This window comes from Callorhinchus milii, unplaced genomic scaffold (assembly GCF_018977255.1).
Source record: "Callorhinchus milii isolate IMCB2004 unplaced genomic scaffold, IMCB_Cmil_1.0 Scaffold17, whole genome shotgun sequence".
NCBI classification, from domain to species: Eukaryota; Metazoa; Chordata; class Chondrichthyes; order Chimaeriformes; family Callorhinchidae; genus Callorhinchus; species Callorhinchus milii.
This window is the reverse complement of record NW_024704758.1, coordinates 1,258,092-1,278,288: the sequence shown is the minus strand read 5'-3', so window position 1 is coordinate 1,278,288 and position 20,197 is coordinate 1,258,092. Positions and strand designations below refer to the sequence as shown.

Here is a 20,197-nt window from a genome sequence, read left to right as displayed (position 1 = left end):
TAAACACGTGGGAATTTCAGTGGGAAAAACTTAATTAACAGAATCTGTGATTCTCCTGTGCTAAAATATTTACACGTAGTGTATTATACTTGGGTTTACAGATGGCTTTGCACCTCCACATCACTCTGGTACCAGACACCAGATGGCGTATGTGAGCCCGGAGTAAGTCCTCACTCGCCTACATTTCGCCCATAATAATAATAATAATCCTCGCATTTGATACAGCGCCTGATCACGACTTCGAGACGTCTCAAAGTGCTTCCCAGGATACACTGTAAAGTGAACTGTCTACATTCTGTGGGAGAAACATAGCAGCCAATTGCGCACAACAGCATCCCGCAAACAGTCGTGGATTGAGTGACCAAATTATTTCATTTATTTTTAAAGGGATTATTACTCCCGGAAAAGCGATCCGCCAATCGACTAACAACCGGGTTCCTACTCACTGCTGGGTAAACAGAGGCGTGTGCGGTAAGGAAACTCGCCCAATGTTTCGCCCTGACCCGCCCGGGAATCGAACCCACTTGCTTGCGAGGCGAGTGCTTAACCACTTACAGGACTCCACTGAAGGCACATTAGGGATGAGACCTGACAATCTGAGTAATGTGTGGTTTGGCGCAGAACTTCAGTCAAAAGCAGCCAGGCTTGCGTCACAGGCTGTTAAACGTTCACCCGGGCAGATGAGTTTGAGCGGCAGAAAATGCTTCCAAAGTCACATTTTGCACATGTTAATCCGGGGATAATAACCTCTCAAAAAAATAATAATTCAGACGCTCAATCCACGACTGTTTGATCAATTGGAGTGAACAGACTGGATCTTTGCAAGGGTTCATTCAATAAGCTAAGTGGCCCATCATTGCTCAGGAAAACCCAGACCTCCATAATTATAACAACAACAGCTTTATACTTATTATTATTATTATTGCCCCTCACACGGAAACCCAAACTAAACCCGTCGAGTAGCTCTTCATTCTGAGAGGCCAATTTTCCATTTGAAACCATTTTTACACACCAATCACCTGTTCGCAGATGTCTGTTTCTTGTCCACCTCTGAAACCCTTAACCCTTCCGCTTCCAACGTTGACTGAAGGAGCCACAACCCGCTCAGCGAGCGGAGTGCAGAGCAGGACGTTTGTCAAATTATTAGATCATTACTGGGAAGAAGCTAGTCCTCTGCCTGAGAGGGAGAGTTACCTTACCTGTCAGTCGGTGCGCGAGTTACCTGTTTCACACCCCTCTATCCCCCTCTCCCACAACTCTCTATCCCCCTCCTGTTCACCCCTCTTTTGCCATCTATCCCCCTCTCGCATAACCCTCTATTCCCCTCTCCTACGGCAAATATCACACCGTTGAGACGTCACAGGATATGCCCTGAAGTGTATCGATTTGTGGGCGAAACGCGGCAGCCAGTTGCGCACAGCAGCGTCCCACAAACAGTCGTGGAGTAAGGGATCATTTTTACATGGGCAGCTTGTCGGTCAGGACACCAGGAAAGAGAAACTCCTTTCTCTTTAGAAATAATGTAATGGGGTCTTTAATATCCAACTGAATTCTTCTGACCAGGCTGACAATATAGACCTAAATGTCTTCTTTTCTGCTCTTCGCTTCTCTTCGACGTGTTAACCCATCATCCCCCGGCCCAATCTACCCCATTTTCTCCTGTGTCTTCCTTGCCCTGCCTCCCCCCTCTCTGTTAGCCCTTAAAAGCCTCTCCCTCCCAACATGCCCCAATTCTGACGATGGGTCATGGACCCGAAACGTCGACTCACTTTCCTTTCTCCATAGATGCTGCCTGACCCGCTGAGTGTTCCCAGCGACTTCTGTTTCTGTGACATACATACCTCCTGTGATAAAACGAGCTGAATGGGCTGGAGAATAATTTCCTGTTTGTTAAGCACTGACTGTTTCATGTGGCTTTTTAATTATTTAAGGTGGGGGTTAGAGTAATGATTGGTGCCTGCTCTGTTCTCCCCTCCCCGCCACCGCAACCCCAAAAAGCTGAGTGGAAAATAGCGGAGGAGACCAGAGAGCCTTTTGTAATGAAATACAAAGGAACAACTTTATTCAGACCGCTTAAATATGCAATTTAACAGGACATTAAATGTTTTTTCTCAATGTGCTTCTGAGGGCGTCATGTTGACTTTGAGAGAGAGAGAGAAAAAAAACTATTTATTTAAAAACAAAATAAACAAATACAAAGGAACTCCTCTTTGACTGGACTCAACCGTTCATCGCAGTGAATTGTGGAGGATTCACGTTAACGCAGGTGCAAACTCAGGCACTTTCTCGCCTAGAGGTAGAGTTTTACACAGTATCTCTCCATCACCCCCTAACCCCCCCCGAACCCCCAACCGCAGCCCACCCAACCCCACCCCCCCCACCGAGAACCCCCAAAACTGTGCAGCGCATTCTTTTTCTGAGCATTTGGAAGCAAGTTGAAGAGCAAAAGAAAAAGTTTTTCCACCGAAGGAACGTTTTAGAAAAGAAAACGGCAAATTGAAAAAGAAATCAGTTTGGATATTAAGCAACAAAAATCCAGGAATTCGTAATGAAAGGAAATGTTAGTTCAGTTTCAAGGCAAAACTTTTTTTTAAAAAATTGACACAGATACAGTAAACCTCACATAAGTCGTATCGGTTTGTACATTTAATATGACTTATGCAAAGTATGAGTTGAGTCAAACTCGCATAGATTATAAACTCTTTGAAGGGGACTTGGGCAGATGTCCAATTTGGGTGATTGTACAGATAAGTAATAATAATACTTGCATTTGATATAGCGCCTTATCACGTCTTTGAGAAGTCTCAAAGTGCTTCACAGATTATATTGTAAAGTGACTGTATATTGCGTGGGCGAAACCAGGCAGCCAATCCGACTTGTGTGAGTTTTACTGTAGTTTTCTCTTCCCACCCCCCCACCGGCTTGGCCTAGCTACCCTGATTCTCTGCGGTATGGCACACTTCAGTCCAACACACTTGCGAGGTGCATAATGATGACGATCCATGACGCCGGGAGAGGCCTGAGCACAGGACGGGAGAGAGACCGACACACGGCTCTGTCTGGCTGGTCTGACAGCCCAAGCCTTCAGTCAGGAGTTGATCCTAGGCTGCCCGTGTGCAGCCCGTGACTGTTAATTACAAATATTCTGCTGTGCTATCTGATCCAATCCCCCTGCAAAACACAAGTACATTAAAACAAAAAGTTACGCTTTTAATGTGAGGTGACTGCTACGAAGGTGATGGCAGTTAATGTGCCCTCATTTGAATCTCTCAACGGTCGATCTAGGTTCTAAATCCAACTGGACGTAACAATCTAAACCTGCATGTGGTTGAGACGTCTCAAAGCGCTTCGCAGAATACACTGTAAAGTGAATGGACTGTATAGTCAGTGGGCAGCCAATTGCGCACAGCAGTCTCCCACAAACAGTTCATGGATTGAGTGACCAAATTATTATTGGAAAATATTGTGATGGGATTGCCTTGTGAGGTGAGCGCACTAACCACTGAGCTACACGACTCCCGAGTTAAACAGCTACATCTCAATGAGCTAAACTAATCTCTGGAGGCAGAGGTGCCTTTGGCTCTTGCTCTGAAGCCTAAAGTGAAGTGAGCTGAGAGCAGTCGCTTCCCCTGTCTTCAGGCTCTGAGTGAAAAGAGTTTCCCAGCCTCTCAGCCCAGCAATAAAATGCTCGGTAAAAACTGGGACCCATTTGTTAGCTCAATACTGATGTTCAACCTCCTGACTGCTGGATATACCGATAAGCTGATACTGTGACTGTGCTCGAGGTCAGTGGATGAAAGAATTACACCGAGCTCCACGAAAATATTTGAATGCAATTTTATTTCTAAATAGCGGCTATAACATATGATCTGCACACCATTCCCACGCTGTCAGGAATCTCGCATGACGGATGTCTTGAATTATAACACTTCTCAAACCACATAACTGGTAGGCAGTGACTACATCACAAACTACACAGTTCCCGGCCCTAATCCTTGTTCAGGGCCTCAAACCATTGCTAACCTTTCTTCCCCCGTTCATTCCAAAGCTTTCTAGTCTCCCTCCTAACCTATTCCCAACACCACCCTCGCCCCGTTGGTTTTTTTGCTCTCTCCTGATGATGAAACCCATACCACAAAGTGTTATAAAAACATTGGGCAAAATTTGATGTGATTCGATGTATCTATTCCCTCGTTGCTCACTCGAACTTGTCTTAGTGACTCTCCTTGTGCAATGTATAGCGGATCGCAAAGAGCTCCAGGAAACATCCCGTATCCCGTACCCAACCGGAGAGTGAGTCCCAAATCACCTTCGTCTCCCAGACATTGGCAGTGACAGAGGTGGGGCACACGCAGCGACACTGAGGGCAGTGGGGAAACTGGTGAGAGAAGCAGGAATGTACACAGAACAGAAAGGTTCACCAGAGAATAGGGATGGACAAAGGGAGAAAAATAGCTCCGAATGCAGAACTAATGGATAACTAAATACCTGCACGCAAACAGACATTCCACAGACACATTGTCCATGCAGCACATACCACACGCCAGACATACGTACACACGTACACACTTGAGCACCTACACACGTACACACATACGCGCTCACACACATATACACCCACACGCGTATACACACACGCGCGCGAGCGCACGTACACACTTGTACACTCACGCACACGTCTACACACACGTACACAATCCCACAGCGCAAAAAATATTGTACATTTCAGGCTTGCAAAATAAAAGGATCTCTATACCAGGGCCCCGTCTAAAGAGCAGTTCAGTTACAAAGATTTGGCTGTAATTACAGTCGCCAATGCCCACCTCTCACGATGCGCTTTTTCCTGAATTAATTCACTGGGATCTGACTTGTTGGTATCCATGTGGGCTTCACTTAAGTATTTGGATGCCTCTTGCGACCACGTCATGTGGTCGGGCGACTGATCGTACAACCTCTTCTCGCTCGGACCTCTGCTCATCGGTTCCCACTTCTCCGAGTTGTCGACTGGGAAGAAACCCGTGTAGTGATCTTCCAGTGAGGATCCCTCGTCATAAAACAGCAGACTCCTGGATCGGACTACGCACGACAAAGGGGGAGAAATGAGTAACAGGTTGTCCATGTACGTTCCTGCTCTGCCTGCATAGTTATGCAGCCCCTCCACCAACACCCCAAAAGTATGGCTACGACAACAGCAACAAGTTGTACACCTGCGCAGAGTCAATCGCATCAGGAGGACGTCCCGAGAACCTGGACGTTCAAGGATCCCGCCCCCGAGCTGGTGGTTGGGGTCAGGTGGAGAGGTGGAGGGTAGGGGAGGGCAGGTGCGGAAGGAGGTTGACCGACGGCGCGGTCGAAGAGGAGGTCTTGAGACGGGTCTTGATGGAGGAGAGGGAAGGGGGAGAGGCGGAGGCATTGCAGGATGGAGTTCCAGATGGTGGTGGCAGAGAGGCTGAAGGCCCACCCGCCAATGGTGGGAGGGCGAGGCGGGGGGTTGGGGGTGTGGGGGAGGGGTGTGGGGGGAGACATGAAGCAGGCTCGAGCTGAAAATGGGGTCAGAAGTGGGTGTTAAAGTGAAGGGATAGTGTTCCAGAGTTTTGTAGAGTAGCGGCTGAGGGTGAGGCTACTACTACTACTACTACTAATAATAATAATCCTTGCATTTGATATAGCGCTTTTCACGTCGGGAGGACGTCCCAAAGCGCTTCACAGAACACACTGTAAAGTGAAGTGACTGTATATTTGTGGGCGAAAGCGGCAGCCAATTGCGCACAGCAATGTCCCACAAACAGTTGTGGATTGAAAATAACCAATTTATTATTGTTTTTGGAGGGATTATTATTAGGCTCTGTGTGGAGTAAGGAAACTTGCCCAAGGTTTCGCCCTCTGCCTGGAATTGAACTCAGGTCTCTCGCTTGCAAAGCGAGTGCTCTAACCACTGAGCTATAGGACTCCACGGTGGAACTGAGGGCGTGAGGGACAGGCAGGGAACCCTCCATTGAGAGAGTGACCCAAACAGGATGTCTTCTTCATTCCCTTGCTCATTGAAAAGACATTGGAAGGAACCCAGCGATGGGCTGCAGCTCCCCTTACTGGCTGAGCATAGGGTGGCAGTGCCAGCGACAAAGGAAACGTACCCACTTAAAAGAAGAGGAGAACGCCCTTCGAGGCGGGATTGTGCCCTGCTATTAAGGCCCGCTTTAATTCCGTTTCCCACACCTTTTTCCTCATTGTCTCTTAACACCCTTTGCTTCCCAAATCTCTCTCTCTCTCGCTCTATCACTCTACACCCTCTCAATCGTTCCCCGCTGCTATCATTTCCCTAGCCCTCGCCCCACGATCTCAGCTCCCGTCCGGTTGGGGATTTGACCCAAGTTGGCGTCTGCTCCATTTGGGCCCAGTTACAGCCACGGTACAGATCGGCCACGGCACAATAGTATGGCGGAACAGGCTGGAGGGGCTGAAAGGCCTACTCCTGTTCCTCTGTTCCTATATGATACTGCTCTGTGACACTAAATGAATTAGCGACTTGTGTTACACAAGATCCAAGACTGGGATCGGTTTCAGAAACCAGATTAAACTAATCCTGGGTGGTGTGAATACTGTTCTTCCCACGCGTACAAATGAGGGTTGAGGCACAAAGGAAACAGATCCTATTTAAACTATTTGCAATGGGTTCGATTCCCGGGCAGGGCGAAACATTGGGGCAAGTTTCCTTACTCCACATGCCCCTGTTTACCCAGCAACGAGTAGGAACCCAGTTGTTAATCGATTTGAGGATCCCTATTGCGGAGGTATTATCCCTTCAAAAAAGAAATCAATAGATAATAATAATAAATTAGTCACTTCAATCCACGGCTGTTTGTGGGGACGCTGCTGTCCGCGATTGACTGCCGCATTTCGCCCACAAAATATACTCAATTCACTTTACAGTGTATCCTGTGAAGCACCTTGAGACGTGATAAGGCGATGTATCAAATGCGAGGATTATTTTTTATTTAATGGCAATTTTTAAGTGGATTTTCAGGTTTGGAAGTGGCGGGCGGGCGGGGAGGTAGGGGTGGGTGAGGGGATAGGGGGGCAAAAAAGCAGGAGGAGGGGGGAAAAAGAGGAAAAATGAGGAAACGACAGGAAATGCCCAGAAAATGACGTTGATCTATTTAACGGCCGCACAACCATTTCCCTTCAGATGGCGCAGTGAGACTGAAGGAAACAGTGTGAGCATTTGAGGCTTTTTGTTACTGAACACAGGAAATCAACCTTGATTTTCACAACTGAGGCACAGACCCTGTGCCGGACGGACACTGAACCCTTCTGTCTGCTCTGGGTCCCCTGATGTTCACCCTATTTATTTAGGTGTCAGCTGGCCCTGTGTCAGACGGTTGCGAGTTCAAGCTACACCTTAAGACTTGAGCTCACAGTCCAGATTGACGCTCCGTTGTCCAGTGTTGAGCATTGTTGGAAGTCCTGTGGTTTGGAGGGGCTGTTATACCAAGGTGCCATCTATCTATCCCACAGCGAGTTTCTCCCAGGGCTGTAGCCTCTGTTAATGACATGGCCACCTTTGGGGCTGTTTGCCGTACCTCGCTGCGTGCAAATCGATTGCGTTAATTGTTTCCAAATTCAGTCACCATAGACAGGAACCCGCTGTGAAACGGTTTAATGATAATAATAATAATAATAATCTTTGCATTTGATATCACGTCGTGGAGACGTCTCAAAGCGCTTCAAGGAATATTCCGTAAAGTGCAGTGACTGTGTATTTGTGGGCGAAACGTGGCAGCCAATTAGCCACAGCAGCTCATCCAGCAATGGTTACTCAATGCACAGTCCTGGTTTGAGTGACCAAATTATAATTTTTTTTAGAGGGATTATTACCCTCTCGAAAGGGATCCCCCGATCGACTAACAACCAGGTTCCTACGGACAGAGACGTGTGGAGGAAGGAAACTTGGCCAAGATTTCGACCTGCCCAGGAATCAAACCCTGGTCCTCTCACTTGTGGGCTCTAACCAATACGCTATAGCACTCCATATTAAGTGTGTATTTTGTGGGTTTGATGTTGCAGGCTCTCTTATCAAGTGTGAGCATTATTAGTATTTTTAATAGTTTTGTGGTGGTTATGTCACAATTACTTCAGTGCGGAATCAGGTCACATCAATGGTGCAAATTGCATTGGCCAACCACACATTATTTGAAAAGCCTCTTGTCACTGAGTAGGACCACACCAGCAGAATTATTATAGAGAATATTATTAAAAGACACGGAGGAGTATAATGTTATACAACACGCTGATGATACTGAGGTATGTGGGCAGGTGAATAATAAAGAGGGGCATAAATAGCTTCCGGGAAGATCTGGAGCAATTTAGAGCATGAATTTGAATGTGGATAAATGGGAATGTTGAACAAGAAACAGTAACGAGGTGTAGAAAATGCAGGGTGTGTATTAACAGGCTTTGGAAGCCATGACTCTACATTTTACAGGACCATAGAAAAGGCCAACACAGGGAAACTGCTAAACATACAGTAGGTTGTTACATAATCTCACTGGTCAGTAATTTTACAGCAAACTTTCAACTTGCTCACAACAAGTGGAGTCAATAATAATAATATTAATCCTTGCATTTGAAACAGCGCCTTATCACGTCTTCGAGACGTCTCAAAGCGCTTCACAAGATATACTGCGAAGTGGAGTGACTGTGTATTTTGTGGGCGAAACGCGGCAGCCAATTGTGCACAGCAGCGTCCCACAAACAGTCGTGCACTGAGTGACCGAATTATTATTATCTTGATGGAATTATTACCCCCGGGTTTTTACTTACTGCTGGGTAAACAGAGGAAACTTGCCCAACATTTCATCCTGCCCGGGAATCAAACCCAGGTCCTCTCGCTTGCGAGGTGAGGGCTCTAACCACTGAGCTACAGGACTCCAATCGGTCCTTTAGAAGTGAATTGAAGGCCTTTAAGGTGCAGGCGAGTGCAGCGCTGAGAGAGGGCGACAGTGAGAGAGGAGCGAACGGCACTTACTCTGGCTGGTGGTGTAGACGTCAGCGGCAGAGAGGGGAGTAGCCTTCACCGTCTGAGACACTGAAGAAAATTCTGGAAGGCAGGGCATGAAGGAGCCCAGGACCAGAATGAAACAGACAGCCACGACCTAAAACAAGGGAACAAACCCTGAGGAACTCATTGCAAGAAACATGGGCTCCTTGTCAAACCCCCACTAGTGATAGATAGAAAGGTCGCAGAATGATCCAACTGGCTCATGGACCAATTTCATCCCCTCCTCCCCAACCCTCTTCCATTTCACCCACTCCCTCCACAACCAGTAAGTGTTATGTTGTGTAACGTCTCTGGAAGGGATCCACCAAAATATTGCTCAATGACGTTCCTCAAATAGGCCATCAAGCCCCAGCAGCCAGAAGGTTGGACATACCCCGCCCCCACCCCTGACGTAGGTCAAAATTACTTTGTGTTATTACTCCATTTTCTCGAGTCTTCCCTTCTTCCTAGAATGTATAAGCCCTTAAACCAGGCTGATTGATTCGACCGGTCTCATATTCTCCCACTCTTTCCAAGGCATCACTGCCCCAGGATGTGTCTGTTCACTGAAGTCAGTCGATGTTGTTCGTCCCTCTTTTGAGTCTGGCTCTTACCATCAGGCAGGTTCCCGTCTGCGTTGATGCCATTCTGCATTGTCGGGTCACCTTTCCGGCCACCATTGCTTGCAGCTTCTGTAACTGTTGCAGCAGGGTCCTGAAACAGATGGAGGATGTATTAATAATAATAATAATAAGCCTTAGATTTGGTATAACACCTTTCACGTCAGGAGGGTGTCACAAAGCGCTGACACGGGATATACTGTCAAGTGCAGTGACTGTGTCGGTTTCTGGGTGAACGTAGAGAGAGAGAGAATTCACCCTTCAGTGCCAACTGTACCTCTTTCAGGTTGACCTTCTCGCTCGCTCCGCTCAGCGGGCTCTGGCTTGTCCCCCTGCCCAGCCCGCCCCACCATCGGTGGTCAGTCCTTCAACCTCTCACCCCCACCCCCACCCACCCTTTGGAACTCCATCTCACGTTCCCTCGGCCTTGCTCCCTCCCCCTCCTCCTTCAAGGCCCGTCTCAAGACCCTCCTCTTCGACCGCGGCTATGGTCAACCTCCTACCCCCGACCCTCCCTGCCCTCCACTCATCCCTTCTGATCCTAATCCCCAGCTCAGGTCCGAATCCCTGACTGTCCAGGACCTTGGGACATCCCACTGATGTGAAAGGTGCTGCGTAAATTCATTTGTTGTTGTTGTTGAGCTCAGAGACATCACCTCTCTCAGGCGCTCAATCCCACTTCCTTCCTCGTTGTCCACATGGTTCAAGTCCCAGGAATTGCAACAGATTGAAAACCGTTTTATCCCAGTTTGGACATGTTTGAGGAGCTCCTTCAAAACCAGAGGAGACAACCCCGACCTCACAATGGACCAGGGACTAGTCTCCCAAACTGAGCTCATTGGGGACGGTTATGTCCCAGCACAGAAGCCAACTCATGTCCCTAACGTCTCAAACTGTCAAGTGATTGTTCTTGTAGGCAAAACTCAGGGGCCATTTTACACAGACACACAGCCGTGAGGTTGATGCCCAACAGTACTGCACTACTGACCTCCATTTAAGCTTTCAATTTAACAAAAAACTTGTTCGTAGAAAGTCAGCATCTCATGAACTGCGGAAAGTGTTTGATGCTGTTCTGAGGTGCAGAGTGTGGCCGGTAGAGGGCACTGTAACCCAGCAAAGTGTTGAACTCCAAACCTACTAATGTATCCTGGACTTCAGGTAATGAATCTGAGATTAAACTCTGCTTTAATGAGGGGGAGAGAGAAAGACGTTACCTTTAAACACAAATTGTCAATCATATTTCTAATTTCTCTCCCCTCCTCTCGTCCAATTTCCATCTCTCCTACTTTCCACGTCAGGACTTAAGTTCAAGGCTGATACATTTTTTTGAGCCCATCCAGGTGTCTGACACACGCGGAAACCCATCACAGTGTTTAAGAGTCTCCAAACTGAGCTGAGTATTCCACTCATCCCACCTACACCTGGACATCCCAGAGTAGATTGCCGGAATGGAATACGCACTCTCTCTCTCTCTCCCTGGAGGGATGCATCCTGCTTACCTAATTCCGGAGAGTATTAGACGTAGGTTGGCAAGAGCCAAGGATTGGAGGAACCCCAGAGTGTGCGTTGGGGGTAAATGCTGCAGTCTAAACCAAGAAAAATGGGTAGTTTGCCAAGGTAGCGCAGAGTGCTATTTTGACGAAATGTTAAGCCTAAGTCTTTCTGCTGGGGCGGAGTGTTTTAGAATCATAGAATTATACAGCACAGAAAGAGGCCATTCAGCCCATCGGGTCTGTACCAGCTCTTTGAAAAGAGCTGTCCAAATTAACCCCACTCCTCCTCCCTCTTCCCCATAGCCCTGCAAACTTGTGCTCCCCAAATAATTATCTGCTTCTCTCTTAAAAGTTATTATCAAATCGGCTTCCACCAGCCTTTCAGGCCAATGCGTTTCAGATCCCAACGACTCGGATCTGAAAGGCATCTTCTATCCATGACTTGTGCAGGGAGGAGAGGATGAAGTCTAGAGAGGGATAAACCTACTTGGGTAATTTTGCACACGCTGGGCTGAGGTTACTCACTGGCACATAGAACGTGTTCCAGGATACACTTAAACTCCTGCCTTACCTATTTGCGTTCTCCAGAGTCTCCACTTTTTTCCACAGCTCATTGTTTTCCGAGGTGTACGTCTCCACCCTGTAACGAAACAAATCCAATAACCTCATCACATGCTGCACACACAGCTCCTGTTCACTCAAACAGGATATCACCGCTCTGGGTAATAGCTTCCCACAGCCCTCATCCATCTCACACAGGTCAGGTACAACAGGTCAGATGCAGAAAAATAATAATAATCTTCCTCAGTCGTAGATTGGGTGACCAAATTATTATTATTATTATTTTCTAAAAAGGATTATTACCCCCAAAAGCGATCCGCCAATCGTCTAACCAACCTGTTTGCTGGTAGGTAAGCAAGTCAAGCTCTCCCTCCCAACACAAACTGTGTTTGCGACGCTTTTCCGGGGGTTGTAATAACCCCACCAAAAATATAAAATAATGAAATAATAATAATAATAATAATTTGGTCCCTTCAATCCACGACGACTGTTTGTGGGGACACTTCTGTGCGCAATTAATTGGCTGCCGCGTTTCGCCCACAAAATATATACGGTCACTTCACTTTACAGCACATTCTGTGAAGCGCTTTGAGACGACTCGAAGGCGTGATAAGGCGCTATTTCAAATTATAATTAAAACTCACTCGCGGGTCACACATGACACAGGTACCAATATGACAGAGTAGACCCGGCGGGGAGTGGGGGTGGTGGGGGGGGGGCTGCGGGGGTGTGTGTGTGAGGGGAGGGATGCTCCACTAGGTGGCGCTGTCAAGCACGTCGAAAGAGACCAGAGGAAGGACTGATTGAACTGTTCAGCCCAATTGATAACACAGCCCAATGCACATTTCCTGCATCTGGAAATAAAAATATATCCGTTTTTGTTTAAACTGCGGTAAATACCGCTCCTCTTTGTTTTTATTGAGCACGTGCGAAACCCTGTCTGCTCGGCGGCATCGACCGGTTGGCAGAGTAATATCCAGGGAATTAGGGTAAAATACTGTAAATACATTTCTGGTAGGAAAACCCTAAACGTTACACTTGACAAGACTGATCGTCAAGCTCAAGTCAGTGGAAGGTACGCCCTGAAACTCTGGACCACTCTCCCTTTATCCCTCTGCCTTGCTCCCTCCGCCTTGCTCCCTCCTTCCCCCTCTTCAGGTCACGCCTGAAGACCTTCCTACTTGACCGTGTCTAAGGGCACCTCCACCTCCCACCGGCTCCGTCACTGTTAAGTGCTCAGAGACGCTATCCTGAATGAGGGGCCCTGTACAAATGCAAGCTGTAGTTGTAGTGAACCTTCAGCAACTTCACACTCACTTTTTCTCGAGACTGTCCACATATTCCTTCTTCTTCCTCCGACTCTCCTGGGCAGAAATCTGCATTGAACGATAGTCACATTACAGAGCAGATAATAACAAGCAGATCACAATCCCTGCACTTTTACAGCAGCTATAATACGGGGAATTCTCATTGAATGTGAAAGCGCCTGTTTTTTGTAGGTCAAACAACCAATTTATCAGAACACCAAGGAAAACCTCCTTCTCTGTACCGATATCATCAGGATACCTGACCAGGGAGAAGGAGCATTGGTTTAACATTACATTGAAAGGAAAGGTATTCTGACCACACTGCGTTGGGAGTGTCTGAGATGCTACTCTGTGTGAGAAGCTCTGTATAGTAATATAGCACCTTATCACATCTCAAAGTGCTATTGGTCTTGACCTCTGACCCAAGTGGGAGAATGCTACAAAACTGAGCCAAGTTGCTGCAATAAACCCTGAGGGCCAATTGAACTCTGACTTATAACAGTGACTGTAACGTCCCTTTCAACACCATCAAGGATGCTTTTATCTAGGTTTGAGCCCGTCACTGATGGCACATTCCAAAGCTGACGGGATCCGGGGAGGGGAAGGGGAACTTACGGTCAAAGAGGAGGGTCTTGAGATGGGTCTTGAAGGAGGCAAGGGAGGGCGAGGTGGAGGGACTGCGGGATGGAGTTCCAGAGGATGGAGCAGAGTGGCTGAAGGCCTGTCTGCCAATGATGGAGCGAGCGAGCGAAGTGTGGGGGGGAGTGTGAAGCAGGCCGGAGCCCGCTGAGCGGAGGAAGCGAACAGGATGGTACAGGCTCAGGAGGTCACAGAGGTAGGAGGGGAGCAAGACCATGGAGGGCTTTGAAGGTGTGGACCAAGATCTTGAACTATATCCTCTGTGTAATGGGAAGTCAGTGGAGTCGGGCAATAATAAACCCCGGGGAAAGGCAGAGGTGACACGGAAATCTCCACAACTGTCTTCATTTGGACTGTACCTTATTCTTGATCTTTCTGCGGACTCGCTTCAGTGCTTTCTCCTCGGCCTTTGTGAGGGGCAGCTTGTTGGGGATGGGGTACCCCTCGGCGATGAGGGTCCGCTTCTCCTCCTCAGTGAGAATCAGCGGGCCTGACGTGCCCTGCAGCTTCTGTAATGCACAGACAGGCCCTCAGATTTGTGCTCCTACAATTACTGATGGATTCATATCCCCCTGCCCCCAACCACCCCCCCACACACACCCTCACCCTGTCCACCCAGGCCAACGCGATTACGCTGCTCTCAAGCGCTATCAAAGGTATAAGTAGTTCATTCTCCATACGTGAGGAGCTGTAAGAAGAGGAGATGAGGAAATGGCACTGGACGAACGAGGTTGAGGCCGGGCCGGGCTGGAGGGAGGGAGGGACCTGGGACTCTGGGAGCCATCGCTGTCACTGCTGTGGCTGCTGGGAGGTGTCGGAGGCAATTGCACCATCTCATCTGGTGGGAAACAGGAAGGAAACACGAATCAGGCTTCTCAGTCACCACAAATCCCAACAGAGGTTAAACAACAGAATAATAATAACAAAATAATGATAACAATAATAACATCATTAATAATGATCCTTGCATTTCGTATAACGCCTTAGCACGTCTTCGAGACGTCTCAAAGCGCTTCAGAGAATATAGTGTAAAGTGAATTGACTGTATATTTTGTGGGTGAAACGCGGCAGCCAATTGCGAACACAAACAGTCGTGGATTGAGTGACCAAATTATTATCATTACCACCGGAAGGCAATCCGCCAGTCGACTAACAACCGGGCCCTACTTACTGCTGGGTAAGCAGAAGCGTGGAGTAAGGAAACTTGCCTAATGTCTCGCCCTGCCTGGGATTCAAACCCACCACCTCTCGTTTGCGAGGCGAGTGCTCTAACCAACATACTACAGACTCCACGATGCAGGGAACACCCAGAGTGACCACACTCATGAGAGGAATCAGTTGGAAAGATCTCATCCATACATTGGGACACGAACTGTCAAGAAGGCGAACTAGATGGACCTCGGTCTTCTTTCGCCGAGTAAACTCCTATTTTCTCACTGAGTTCCTCCTGAGTGGAAGTCTGATTGTTCTTCCATGTGGTATGTTTCACTTACGCCACACGTGACGGTAAGAAGCCAGTTAAACCGTCTTGCCATCAATTTTCTTTGTTAAAGAAGCCCAATATTTATTGGACTTTTACTGGGCCTAAAGAACAAGCGCTGCCGTGTTTCCCGGTGTCTAACAAGCACAATAAGGACAATAAGGATAATAAGGTTTGTAGTTTCAGCTGAGACTGAATTGTACGCAAGATCATGGGATCTTTACTGGTCTGCTTAACGTCCCCAACCCTAACCTTCCCACAGAAGGGGCTTTTATCCATTCTGCCCCTGCTCTCTGGAACTCCATCACAGAGTCTCTTCGATCTCTCTCTCTCTCTCTCTCTCTCCCCTTATTCAAGGCCCGTCTCAAAACATACCTCTTCGACTGCGCTTTTGGTCATCTTTCCCCTTTCCCCCCCCCAACCAGCCCCCCAGCCTTCAGCCCAGATGCCCAGCCAGGATTGCCAAACGTTTTGAGATATATTCCCGACATCTAAATCGTACTGAGCTGAGCGTCAGTGACCGTTTGATGCCTATCTTCCCCCCGGCTTCCTACCTGCTGGGACGCTGAGCAACTGGTTGAAATCTTTGGGCTCCGTTTTGATTTGAGGCGGTTCTGTCTGGATCTGCGAGAAAGCAAAGCAGTGAAGCTGTTCAGACGGTAAAGGTACAAGCTGACGAAGAGCAGAGCTTGACGGCAGCAAATCATTTCTTTATGTAAATTATTGTAATAATAATCCTGGTATTTGATACAGCGCCTTGTCACGTCTTCGAGTCATCTCGGAATATGAAGTGAACCCACTGAACAATCTTGGGCACAGCAGCGTGGAGGTGTGTGGATAAGGAAACTTGCCTAAATTTTGCCCTGCCCGGGAATCGAACCCAGGTCCTCTCGCTTGCGAGGTGAGCACTGTAAGATACAGGACTCTGCCTATCTGCTTGTGTTGGTAAAATGTCATACTGATGGCTTGCTTGGATAATTAATTGGGGAGGATAAGTTTGCGGGGCTATGGGGAGAGAACGCGGGGGAGTGAGGTTGATCAGGGCTATGGAGAGAGAGCGGGGAGTGGGGTTGATCAGGGCTGTGGGGAGAGAGCAGGGAGTGGGGTTGATCAGGGCTATGGGGAGAGAGCGGGGGAGTGGGGTTGATCGGGGCTATGGGGAGAGAGCGGGGGTGGGGTTGATTAGGGCTATGGGGAGAGAGCGGGGGTGGGGTTGATCGGGGCTATGGGGAGAGAGAGGAGGAGTGGGGTTGATTTGGAAGCTCTTTTCAAAGACAGACACCGTGGGCCGAATGGCCTCCTTCTATGCTGTATAATTCTATAAACCTGGTCTCTCAATCCTCTCTAGGAAGAGATACAGGGGGAGCTCAGGGTTTCAGTCTTCGGTCACCCTGTTACCCCCTCCACCCTCCTACTTCCATCCTCCCACCCCTACCCTCCTACCCCCACTCTCCCTGCCCGCCACCCCTCCTGATCCCACCCCCCTTCTCAGGTCCAAATCCCTGACTGTCCAGCGCCTTGGGACGTCCTCCCGACATGAAAGGCACCGTGTAAATGACATTTATTGTTGTGTTGTTGCTGTTCATCATCATATCTCTCACTCCATCTTATGAGGAAATCAAAAAGTACTGGTTTGACTGGATCGTGTCTAAGTGACTCACAGGAACAATTTACAAGACCATGACAAGTATAATTCATTTGCACTACACTCCCTAAAGACACAATATACGCACGTTTAATTCCATTTATTTCTAAAAAAAACTTTTCCCTAAACTGCATTTGAATCAATGAATAGAATAACCCTGAGCAAATTACTAACAGAGGCATTGCCTTTGATTATGAGATCTTGACTCGCACTAAACTCCGTCCCCCCAACACCCCGGTCCTCGCCAGGCTCCACTGGCTCCCGATCACCAAACAGATCCATTTCAAGATCCTCTCAAATCGTCTTCAAATCCCTTCACAGCCTGGCACCTCCCTACCTCTCTCCGACCTGCTTACCCCCTGCCAACCCGCTACCCGCTGCCTCCGCTCGACTGGATCCGGCCTCCTGCTTGTCCCCCCTCCTCCACCATCAGTGGCCGAGCTTTCAGCCTCTACGCCCCTGGAACACTCTCCCTCTATCCCTCCGACTCGCCCCCTCCTTCCCCATCTTCAGACCTTCCTCTTCGACAGTACTACAGTCACTCCCCCCCCCCCACTCTTGGGCGGGCTCCGTCACAGTCAAGCGCTCTGGAACGGAACCCACCCTGCGTGAGGGGCGCTATATAAATGCAAGCTATCGTCCGTCCGTCTGCTCCCAACGCCCCTCTCACTCAGCGCCACCACCATGTTGAATACTCACTGGCTCCTCTGCTGACAATGCAGTGGAGGTCGACTGTTGCTCGGAGGGAGATCCGATCTGGGTCAAGGACGACATCGTGGAGGGGTCAGACAGTAAGTTTGGCTCCTGCTTGATCATGATGCTCGTCAAGTCTGGTCCCAATGACCAAATTCCACCATCGGTATCTGGAAGAAAGAAGGAAAGGATGGGTTAAATACTGAGAAAGGAGTGGGGAGTTGGGGGAGGGGGTGGGGAGGGGAATTAGGATCCTTATCACAACAGAAGCCACACTCCAGGAGTCATTCACCCTCGGAAGAGCAGAAAGTGGGTGACTCATGCAGTCAAATAGACAACAGCCATACTCAAGGTTTATGTGACTTCTAACTCTTGTTAAGGTACCAGACTCTTCCTGAAATAATTCCTTTATTCCAGCTCGATTACGAACAGGTATTGGTTTCAGCGTTCGGTGATGAATGCTGTCTCCTGGCTCGATCAGGTGATGTCTGCACGCTATTAATATTGGGACGTAATGTGCTGTTGGCTAACCCGAGCAAACTTTGCATTTCACATTTACAAGGAGGAAGCCGACTTTAAATAGCAAAACAGCACATCAGTTACTTCATTGATTTGGAAATAGCTGAATGTTTCGTTCACCCAACATAATAATAATAATAATAGCAATAGCAACAACAGCAATCTTTGCATTTGATACAGCGCCTTATCACGTCTTCGAGACGTCTCAAAGCGCTTCACAGGATATATTGTAAAGTGGAGTGACCGTATATTGTGACCGTGGGAGGAATGTGGCAGCCCAATTGCGCACAGCAGCGTCCCACAAACAGTCGTGGATTGAACGTTTGCCTCGATTGACAGACTGCTGCTCTGAAATTCTTTGAGGGTCGTATTTTTACTGCCTTTTCTGCTGCTCTGTGACTTGCACGGAAAGATTTATGTTTTTAATCATAATTATAACCCTTGCGTTTGATAGGGCGCTTTTCACGTCTTCGAGATGTCTCAAAGCGCTTCACAGAATGCGCTGCAAAGTGAATTGACTGTATATTTTGTGGGCGAAACGCGGCAGCCAATCGCGCACAGCAGCGTCCCACAAAGAGCCGTGGATTGAGTGACCAATTTATTATTTTTTCTTCTTTGAGGGATTGCTATCCCCGGAAAAGCGAGCTGCCAATCGACTAACAACCGGGTTCCTACTTACTCCGAGGTAAACAGAGGCGTGTGTAGTAAGGAAACTTGCCCACCGTCTCGCCCTGCCCGGGAATCGAACCCAGATCTCTCGCTTGCGAGGCGAGTGCTCTAACCACTGAGCTACAGGAGTTCACAGTATAATAGTTTTATGGTATATGTAACCATCTTGAAATGCTGTAAAATTATGCACCCTTTCTGGAATTAATTTAACACTCTCCTCATTGTCGTACATAACCCCCTCCTAAGATTTCCCGCTTTGCTACTTGTTCACTTGATTTCTTGAATGCTTAACACCAGGAAATCTTATAAAAAGTTTTAAAAGACCAACTGCCCGATTTCAAAGGAAAGCCAGCATGAAACTCTACCCCTGGAACAGGACGTACCCAATATAATTTTATTCAATATAATTGAATTCAATATATATTCAATATAATTGAAGCGCTTTGAGACGTCTAGAAGACGTGAAAAGCGCTATATCAAATGCAAGAATTATTATTATTATTATTATTATTATTATTACAAGGGCAGCAGATTGCCTGTGAACAGCACAGCTAGACTGGACCTACATTCATCCCTGAATAGATTGAACTCTCAGCAACAGTTCGGGTAATAATAATAATAATAATAATAATAATACAATCTCATAGCAGGTTCCGTGCATTTGATATAGCACATCATCATATCATCGAGACTTCTCAAAGCGCTTCACAGAATATACTGTAAAGTGTAATGACTGTGTATTTGTGGGCAAAACGTGGCAGCCAATTGGACCCAACGGTTCCCACTAACAAACTCATCCAGCAACGGTTACTCAATGCGCAGTTGTGGTTTGAGTGACCAAATTTTTTTTTTTTTTTGAGAGGGATTATTACCCTCCGGAAAGCGATCGGTCAATCAACTAACAACCGTGTTCCTACGTGCCGCTAAGGTAAGCAAAGGTGCGTGGAGGAAGGAAACTTGGCCAAGGTTTCGCCCCGCCCGGAAATCAAACCCGGGTCCTCTCGCTTGCGAGGGCTCTAACCAATACGCTATAGGACTCCACAATATGGTTGATTATCTGAATCTTTTTTTAAAAAAGAGTGTGTTGACTCGCTCTTTAATTGTAAAGGAGCAGAATTACTGTAGGATAAAAGGAAATACCTGGCACAGACATGTTTCCACCAGACTTGTGCAGCGCTGCTCCTTGTTAGTTGGAATAATTAAGGGAACCAGTGTGGGAGCGCAGACTGGCATCAGAGAGATTCCTGAGATGAGGAATGTGCCCATCTGGACTTGACAATGTAATTAGTGGACTTAAAGATCACTCCCGTGCTTTAAATACCCAGCAACATCTCAGCGGGAGCTTCAGTGTAACGTAACCTTTGTTCTCTCTCCCCTCTTGCCTCTGTGCGAGCTCCAACTGCTGTCAAAGTGTAGCTGCGGAAGTACTTGGTTTAAAAACTACAATCTCATAGCAGGTTCAGCGGAGTCATTGGATTCTAAAGTGGCCCAAACAGCCAAAGGAGGGGCATCCTGATAGCCCAGGGCAGGATGG

The 20,197-nt window shown here is 47.8% G+C and overlaps 1 protein-coding gene across 2 annotated transcripts in view; it reads right to left on the bottom strand.

Moving 5' to 3' along the window:
- Positions 1 to 2,798: 2,798 nt before the first annotated feature.
- The window catches only part of creb3l1 (cAMP responsive element binding protein 3-like 1), a 47,304-nt gene continuing 29,905 nt past the window's right edge, over positions 2,799 to 20,197 (bottom strand). The window contains exons 3-12 of one of the 2 annotated variants that reach the window (XM_007904825.2): positions 17,482 to 17,645; positions 15,692 to 15,761; positions 14,338 to 14,495; positions 14,017 to 14,166; positions 13,029 to 13,087; positions 11,722 to 11,790; positions 9,652 to 9,751; positions 9,026 to 9,152; positions 4,824 to 5,076; positions 2,799 to 3,171 (exon numbers count right to left, since the gene is read on the bottom strand). In XM_007904825.2, the coding sequence (XP_007903016.1) occupies positions 3,135 to 3,171; positions 4,824 to 5,076; positions 9,026 to 9,152; positions 9,652 to 9,751; positions 11,722 to 11,790; positions 13,029 to 13,087; positions 14,017 to 14,166; positions 14,338 to 14,495; positions 15,692 to 15,761; positions 17,482 to 17,645 (1,187 nt within the window). In that variant the 3' untranslated portion in view covers positions 2,799 to 3,134. Of the gene's footprint in view, positions 3,172 to 4,581; positions 5,077 to 9,025; positions 9,153 to 9,651; positions 9,752 to 11,721; positions 11,791 to 13,028; positions 13,088 to 14,016; positions 14,167 to 14,337; positions 14,496 to 15,691; positions 15,762 to 17,481; positions 17,646 to 20,197 lie in introns of those variants that run through there. The other variant, XM_007904824.2, reaches the window with a different exon arrangement.